The 8,560-nt window shown below is 58.3% G+C and overlaps 1 protein-coding gene across 4 annotated transcripts; it reads right to left on the bottom strand.

The window, feature by feature from the left end:
* Positions 1 to 176: 176 nt before the first annotated feature.
* Positions 177 to 8,209, bottom strand: SCN4B (sodium voltage-gated channel beta subunit 4). Of its 4 annotated transcripts, none has more exons than XM_031044101.2 (5): positions 8,162 to 8,209; positions 3,745 to 3,908; positions 2,878 to 3,103; positions 2,492 to 2,621; positions 177 to 2,372 (listed from the first exon to the last, which is right to left on the bottom strand). In XM_031044101.2, the coding sequence occupies exons 2-5, from the start codon at positions 3,844 to 3,846 to the stop codon at positions 2,279 to 2,281; spliced, it is 552 nt and encodes a 183-aa protein (XP_030899961.1). In that variant the 5' UTR covers positions 3,847 to 3,908; positions 8,162 to 8,209; the 3' UTR covers positions 177 to 2,278. The 4 variants fall into 4 exon arrangements, with proteins under 4 accessions (XP_030899961.1, XP_033925428.1, XP_030899962.1 ...); XM_034069537.1 differs by lacking the exon at positions 8,162 to 8,209 and adding an exon at positions 7,581 to 7,644; XM_031044102.2 differs by lacking the exon at positions 8,162 to 8,209 and adding an exon at positions 5,473 to 5,597.
* Between the last annotated feature and the right edge of the window lie 351 nt (positions 8,210 to 8,560).

The raw sequence follows: 8,560 nt of genomic DNA, 5'->3' as shown, positions 1-8,560 counted from the left end.
AAATGTGCTGTCACCACACAGCATGTTATACACACCCTGGGTTCACTCACAGGCATCTCCTACATGGGTTTAGATATGCTGATACACATACGTGTCTGTTGCAGCACGCACCTCCAGCAGGGCCCCCTCTCCCATACACCCCAGAAAGCCCCTGCAGACTCCCCCCAAAGCCCTTGTGACAGCAGCAGTCCCACAGGAGCCGGCACCCAAAGCAGCCCAGAGCCCCCCTGTGCTATGAACAGCATCCATACACATATGCATATAGAGTTACGTGTCAAGAAGTGCTTATATTGACTGTTTCCATCAAGCCAGAGGAGTAATCCATGCATAGAACAGCATTGCATATCCTGTGATATCCAGAACTGTGTCCAGATACCGGCTAAAAAAGGCCAACAGATTGGGGCAGCTAAAAATAGGTCTTTAAAAACGTCCTTTCCTTCCCCCCACAGAAGGTCTCCTCCAAGGATGGGCTGGGGTTCTCTTGGGGCAGCCAGGAGGTCTCAGCCTTGCTGCCCACACTCACTATGACAATGGTGCGTTAACAATACCTTGCATTTACAGAGTGCCTTTCACCCTAGGATCTGGGAGCACTTTGCAAAGCCATGCAGGGAGCCTCCCACCTCCTGTGAGGTAGGTCAGATTTACTGTCCCCAGTTTACAGTGGGGTGCCCCATGGTGAAGGCTGCAGGGAGCTCCCTGTGCCACCACCCCAGAAGCAGGCCTGACCTCTCCACAGCAGTCACCACAGAAGGCAGCACCTGGTTTGCTTTGCCCACCTAATCCTCACCTACCGTCCGCTCCGGCACCTCTGTCAGAGCACCTGCAGCCAGGGGCATGGCTTGGCTGTGGTTCCCAGTGTGAAGTGGGGATGGGGGAGCTGCCTGCCCTGCAGCTTCACCCACAGCCACCCACAAATGAAAGGGAGTAGGGAACAAATCGCATCGTAAAGGACATTGCCACCTTCAACTGTAGGAGCAGCTCATTTTCTTCCTGTCTCACATCCCACTACAGCCCTTAGGAACGGGGCTGGGCTGCCTGAGTCCCCACTGCAGGTACCCTTTTGGCTTTCTGTGGCCCCCTTCACCCGAGGATCTCAAAGGACTTTACAAATGATAGCCAAGGAAGCCTCACAACCGCCCCTGTGAGGTAGAGCAGTGTTATTGTCCCCATTTTACAGATGGGGAAACTGAGGCATGGAGAGGCAGAGTGACTTGCCCAAGGTCACCCAGCGGGCTGGTGGCAGGCCCAGGAATGGGCTGGCACAGCCCTAGCATCACTGCCCTCGCCAGGGCTCCACTGTGCTCCCTCCTCCCTGCGTCGCAGATGGAGTGCCACAGTTTTCCTTGGGTGATGGGGAAATGCTGCATTCCCACTGGAGTCTCATATAGAAAACCTCTGTGTAACAAGTTGAGCCTTGGCGAGGCAGCATCGGCAGCATCCCTGCTCTGAGTGTGCTGCGGGATGGGCTTTGAAGAGGGGAGGAGGAGCAGGAGCAGCAGCACAAACCCAGGGAGCACCCCCCAGAAAGCCCCGCTGCCCCTGGGGTATGGCCCTATACACCCCACTGCAGCCAGCCGTGACCCCACGACGTGGCCAGCCCTGGCTGCTGGTCCCCACAGCCCTGCAGGAGGAACCAGCCTGCCCCATGGTGGGAGCACAGCACCCAGCCCCTGCAGGGATGCGATGACAGCCCTGACAGTCACTGATTTGGTTCTCAAGTGTGCTTACAAGAGCTGAAGCCAAGCCCTGCTTCGTCAGCCCTGCTTCCTCCCTTCCTCCTGTGCCGGACCCATAGGAACTGCAGCAAAGGCAGGAGCCTCTGCCCCTATGGTGAGCTTTGGGCACCCGTGCTCTGCCCCAGACACACTCTGCACAAGGCAGGCAGCTCCTGCCTGCCCCAGCTCTGCATTGCCACTCACACAAAGACACCCCAAGCTCCTCGCAGCCTCTACCCCCAGGCACGTCGGGACCCCTGCTCACCATCCATCACAGCACCCACGGTACTCCCCAGCCCCTTCCCTGCCGGCCCAGCACCCTCTTGCCTTCACTCATTGCAGAACAGGCAGCTCCCTCCATCCCGGCAGCATCCCAGTCCGAGTCCACAAGAAGCTCCCAGTCCCCATGGCAGCCCAAGTCTCTTCCAAGAAGCAGTGCAGGTCGCAGGCACGTGTGTAATAGAAACATGTCTCAAGCATTGGCAGTTTGGAAAGAAAACAAAAGGGGAAGGCTCGGCCCCTGTCCCCGCTGCAGGGTGGGCTGGGGCACGGGTGCCGCTGCTTCATGCCTTTGGTGGTGCTTTTTGTTCCGCCTTGGAGCCAGCCAAGCCGTTCTCCGTGTTGTCGTTGCCCGAGGAGCTCACGAGGCATTCCTTCCTGGGGAAGGGCACAGAGGCAGCTCACACCCCCTGCCCCCTCCAGCCCCTCTCACCACGACCCCCTGCAGCCCTGCCCCACAGCAGCACCCAACAAAGGGTGCCAGGACCCGCACTCACTTCCCATCCTGAGTCTTCTTGATGATGAACAGGACAACCCTCTTGATGAGCATGAAGAGGATGAGGAGGCCGATGAGCCCCCCCACAACGCCCACGATGATGAGCGTCACAGTGTTGTCTGCCTCCACCACTGCAGGAGAGAAGGTGCTGAGGGGCCTCAGGATGGGAGCAGGGAGCTCCCAGCTGCATGATCCCCCACCCACAAAGCAACTACGGACCCACATAGAGGGGCACAAGGCCAACCTTTGCCCTGCGGGGATGCCAACTACCTCCAAGAAGCCAGGACACCCCATGCACTTCCACAACCAGGATGGGGTCAGTGCGGATCTGCATCCCCACTGTCCCAGTGCCACTCGCAGAGCACTGGAGCCCTGGCCAGCACTTACTCTTCTGGACCACTGTGAGGAAGATGGTGGCGTTGTGCTGCGCGTTCTTCTCCTTGGGGTTCTTGACGTGGCACGTGTACTTCCCAGCATCGCTGAAGTCCACGTTCTTCAGGAGGATGGAGATGTTGTTGTCCTTCTTGGTCGTCGAGCCGACAAACTCGACCCGTGGGTTGCGTGCCACCAGCAAGGGCTCTGAGGCTTTGCTCTTTATCTTGCCATGGTAAATCTGCAGGGGCAGGGATGCAGGATGTGGGATCGGATGGGCTCCCAACAGTCCCAAGTGAGGGAAAGGCCCAAGGTGTCCTGCCAGCGCTCTGCGCACACAGACACACATGGCAATGTCCCTGCACGCCCCAGTAAAGCAGGAATGGCTGTGGAGGGGAGCCTGGCACAGAGCCCACAGTGCTGTGGAAGCAGCCATCAACCTGCCCTGCCCTGCAGTGGTGTTACGGGCCATGCAAAGGATGGGAGAACCCCAGGGCAGAGAACCCCCTTGCTGTAGGGATGTACAGGGCTGCAGGACCTGCTCTAAACCAGCCCTCCTGAGAAGGAGTTGAAGAGCAAATCCAGAACCTTTACTACTGCAGAACAAGTGCAGGAAGAGAAAACCAACCCTATGTTGCCCAAAGGGCAGACTTGCACGTGAGTCAGTTTACATTAAGAGATGAGCCTGTGGGCAGCAGAACAGCTTTGTGTCAAAAGCACAGAGGTACCAAGGTGTTTGAGTCACCCTGTTGGCACAGCCCTGACCCCCCGAGAGCTGGAGGAATGGGCATCCTGTGAGAGGAGAAAGGGAACTCTGCAAGAACCAGGAATTACAAAAGAACCTGCCTATAAAACAGAGGCAAAGCCCAGAGAGCAACCCACCATCTCTGTTGAGTTGAAATACCATGTGAAGATCAGGTCCTGGAAGCCTATGCAGGTGGTGAAGGTGCAGGGCAGCAGGACATTGGAGTTATTCAGAGCCATCACAGTGTTGGTTTTTCCCACTGACACCTCCAAGGCAAAGGCGAGGGCGAAGACATGCAAACCTGGCAGGGAGAGGGGAGGAGACAGTGAGGGCATGGCACCAGTGTGAAGTCCAGCCTGCTGAACTGGGGACTGGGATGCAGCCCAGCCTCTGCTGGGCTTGCTGTGGATGTGTACCTGAGGAAAGATGGGGCAGGGAGGAGAAAGGCACATGGGAGGGACAACTGCTCCCCCCCTGCAGCCTGACCTCAGCTGGAGCACCAGCCACAGTGGGGATCCCTTCCCAGTGAGCTCATGGCAGGCAGCGGGATGCAGCCATCACCACTTAGGTCCTGCTCCCAGCTCCACCAGGGACCCACGGCATCCTCCTCCTGCTCCCCATAGACTCAGCATGAGGGGCATGAGCTCATCTCCCGTCCTGTAGCCCAGGGATGGGTTTGTCACCCCTCATTCACTTTGGCATGGCAGGAGCAAACGTGCCTGTCCCAGCTTTAGGCAGAGATAGGGGACCTGTTCCTGAAGAACCCACAGAGCAGCGCGGATTCAAAGGGAACCATATTATCACCACGAATGAAGTATGCAAATGAAAGCCCTGATTTGCATGTTATCCACAGGCCTCCAGCTAAACCTTCAAGGGGGAGAGAAGCGCCCAAAGCAAAGCAGAGCTCTGTGTTCTTCAAGCTGGGAGCTGGGGCACTGATTAGCATTGCTGTGCAGCGCAGACCCCCAGCCCGCCGTGCAGAGCCTATCTCCCATGGTAAAGAGGGATGACCTTCAAGCTGCAGAAGGCAGCTCTCCCTCTCCTCTCCTCCCGCATCCAGGAGCAGGTACAAGCCCAGCTGTGCCTCAAAGCTCCGGGTCCCATGCAAGGCACCATGCACTGCTCCCATGCACACCAGGCTGGGCAGCAGTGTCCACACAAACCCTTTCCAGGGGGCACGGGATGCTCTGCTCCAGGCCAGCAGAGCAGCCCCATTCCCCATCACACCAGAGCCCTGTTCTGCTTGTATGATGTGGTATGGCCAAGCTGGGGTACAACCCAGCGAGCATTGTCCTGCCCTTTCCCAAACCTCAGTCACCTTTACAAAGCTTTCCCTGGGCACTTGGACAACCAAAACACACTGGGAACAGCTCTCCCTGCAGCTATCAGCTGGTCCCCAGCTCCACTACCACCCTAACTTGGATACGCTGCCCTCAGCTTCAGATTCCCCTCTCTCTGAAGCTGCTTCAGTTGCTGATTTATTCTCCCACACATGCCTGTGCTAACAACTCCCCAGGCACATCACAGCCCAAGCCAAGCCCGAGCCCTGCATCCTGGGCTTCTGGCCCTGCTGCAGTGCTGCATTGCAAGCACTGCAGGCGAGGAGTTACTTAACTTTACAAAGAAGCACTTTTCATTCCCCTCCGGAGGCTTTGGCTACCATCAGGGGGTGCTTCCCACCAGAAGGAGGCCGCCTGCAGTTGTCAGGCTCAGAGAGCAGCCCTGCGGATGCTACAGAGGGACTTCACAGCCAGGAGCATCCCTGCGGAACCATGCTGCTACCTGGAGTAAGACTTAGCAGAGCGATGCCTGGCTCCGCAGGCACACCTGAGCAGGCAGGGTGCTGCAAGCTGACAGTTACTTACAGGAAAGATGATTCCTTGCAGCTTGTGACACTTTTAATCCTGTCTGCCACCGTTACAACGTCATGAATGCAATCTGAATTGAATGCGTGGGGTAAGCGGAGGCTGATCTTCTTCCTGTCATGCTGTGGTCTCAGGAAGACAGAATTGATATGTTACCTCTAAATAAAGCACAGAGGAAACGATGTCTGGAGGCCGGGAGGTTGCTGACTGGACCTGTCACACCAGCTGCCACTTGTCCATGTGCCCAAAGCTGCTGTACTTCCCACCATGCGAGCCCCAGCCTTCAGCACCCAGGGCAAGCCCCTCTGGGGGCTCCAGGCCACTTCCCATGCCTGCAGGGACCAGCTTTAACCAAGAGGTAGCGGAGGGACACCGGGGAGCAGCCACTTGCTGCTGCCAGAGCCTCTTGCTAAGGGTAAGCCTCTGGGGCAAGCCCCACAGAGGGTCCCAGAGCCACTGAGCTATGTGCTTAATGCTGCAACGTGGGACCTAGCCCCAGCAGCAGCAGTCATAGCACTCCAGCCTGCACCAGGACCCGGGGCAAGACTTTCCCCCATAGCTGCCTGCTTTTCCTGCGGCCCATCATGAACCCGGTCTGTGAATCACTGCCCGAATGGAAAGGGCACACGGGGGCTGGAACCAGATGATCTTTAGTTCCTTTCTAACCCTAACTGTTCTATGATTCTACAATTCACCTGAAAAGCCATAGGACACCTCCACTATCTGTGAGAAAACACCACTATAAAAACTTTCCTTGCCCATAAAAATCAATGAGAGCTCCCAGCACACACAGCAACCCATGCCTGGTGGGATGCCCAGGCTCCTCTCCACCCAGGTTAGAAGCAAGGAACTCCCAGGCCAGCCTGAGCTGCTGTAGGACAGGACACACGGGCTTCCCCTTCCCATGGGCGCTGAGGACACATGTGCTCCAGCTCCCTGGTGCGCCCAGGAGCCCACGACTGATCCCTGGAGAGCACAGCATCCCAAAACACACAGACACAGATTCCTGCTCAAACACTCTCCTCTTCCCAACACCTCTCTCTAGGCTCCCAGCCCACCTGGGTGAGCTGTAGAACCAGGTTCCCATCTCCACACCCTGGACCTCAAACCCCAGGTGCCCTGTTAGGAGCATCTCCGAGTCTCTCCTACCACTCTACAGCCACCCCTGTGCCAAAAGCAGCTTGTACTGCTTCTATTTACAGAGGCACTTCCAACCAGCACCCGAATCTTGCAGAGAGCCAGGTATTTACCCTTACGTGTCTCCAGCTCACTTAAAGCAAACTTAAGAACTATGCCCTCTAAAATGCTTCTCAAAGGAGCTTCCCAACAGCAAGTGCTGCAAAGGCACCCCTTGGTTTCAGGCTTTCTGTGTCCGTGGACACAAGGGTGACCTACACGAGCAGAAGTGCAGCCGGAGCGTGAGGGCTGATGCAGGTGGCTTGGAACCAGCCCCAAGAGCTGCAGCAGGGAGGGGACGGCTGCAAACTCCCTCCTGCACCCGGGGAGCTCGGGCATCCCTGGACACAGGCCTGGGCATCATGCTCCGAGCCCTGCAGTGTGGGCTCGTCCCCGCGCCGCGGAGAAGCGCATGCAAATGGGTGTTTTACAAAACCAACTGTAAAGACAATGACCTGTCGGCGGGCGTGCTGGCGGCTGCGCTGAAGCAGTGCACCGCTTCCCTACGGCTATTCCCCCGGTTCACGTTAGCAGGCAGGTAGCCGCGGTTCCTGCTCACAGAGCAGCAGAGCGGAGCAGGGCAAAGCGGGATGCAGCCGCAGTGCTCGCAGGAGGAAGCTCTGGCGATGGTGCAGGCAGGGCAGGGGGCTGGAGCCAGGACTTCAGAGTCCGCTCTCGGACTCGGCTGCGAAGTCACCTTGGACAAGTCACTTATCCTCAGTGCTTCGGGCTCGCCGTCTGCAGAGCAATCATTGCATTAGCGCCCGTGCAGGGGAAATCCATCGGAGCAGCAGCGTCCGATCCGTGCCGGTGCGGGCAATCCGGATGCACGGCAGCTGAGCGCGAAGCGAGGCTCCCCCCGGCTCGGGAAGGCGCAGGGAGCGGCTGGAAGCGGGATGCAGCCGGAGGATGCGGCTCCCGCAGCCCCTTACCCAGGAGCGCTGCCAGCAGGCGCGGTGCGGGCGGGCGGCGGGCGGCGGCCGAGCCCCGGGCCATGGCTGCGGTGCGGTCCGTGCTGGCCCGGCTCTGGCACCCCCGCTGCGGGCAGGCGGGGCCGCGCCGGGCGGGGCCGCGCAGCGCTGCGCCCTCCTCCGCTCCTCCGCTCCGCGCATCCTCGCACCGCACCGGGGGTCAGGGGAAGCTCCTGCGGGGATGCCCTGGGGCCGCCCGGGCAGGGGACAAGGAGCAGTTGAGGCTGCGGCTTCCCCTGCCCTGCTGCGGTCAGCGCTCGCTCAGCGCACCTCAGGAGCGTGGCACCGCCGCTGTCCCTGATGGCAGAGGGGGACGCAAAGTCGGGTGCAAGGGAATCTGCCCAGCGCCAAAGAGAACACTTGGCAAACTTAGTTTTCTCACTGTGGGTTTGTTCCGGGATAATTGGCTGCATAAGTTTACGTCTCAAGCACCTTTCCTGCACTGCCACATCCATTAGAACTAACCTCCAGCAGACCACATCCAAAAAAAGCCCTCCTAATGGAGGCCTCCAACGACACAGTGTGCAAAGATAGAGCTTTACCTTTGAGCCCGCATCCATTAGATGGTCAGAGCCCTGTGCAGAGCCGTGATTTGGACGTGATGCATCCTGATAACAGGCATGGCAAGAAGCGGGAGGAGGTGATGCTGTGCTCACCGTGCAGGAACAGGACTGACTGTTTCTTCAGCTGGAGTCCTTGCTGTCATGAGGCATGTGTCCAGTGACTGGGTACGGCAGTATGTCCCTTGCTGGGTACAGCTCTACAGCATGGCTTCCCTGAACAGGATTACTTCTTTTCAGGTGTGAGAGCAGCTGTTCCACAGGGCTCTGCCTTCAAGTCTGTGTTGTTGTGGCCCATCAGCTCCAGGGCACTTTGAGAGACTCCTCAGCCCCACTCCAGCCTTCTTTGCAGCTCATTCTCTTCCCCACCTGAAGTAGGAG

This window comes from Melopsittacus undulatus, chromosome 15 (genome assembly GCF_012275295.1).
Source record: "Melopsittacus undulatus isolate bMelUnd1 chromosome 15, bMelUnd1.mat.Z, whole genome shotgun sequence".
Taxonomy (NCBI): domain Eukaryota; kingdom Metazoa; phylum Chordata; class Aves; order Psittaciformes; family Psittaculidae; genus Melopsittacus; species Melopsittacus undulatus.
Note: the sequence above shows the minus strand (reverse complement) of the source record. Positions and strands in the feature narration are given on the sequence as shown.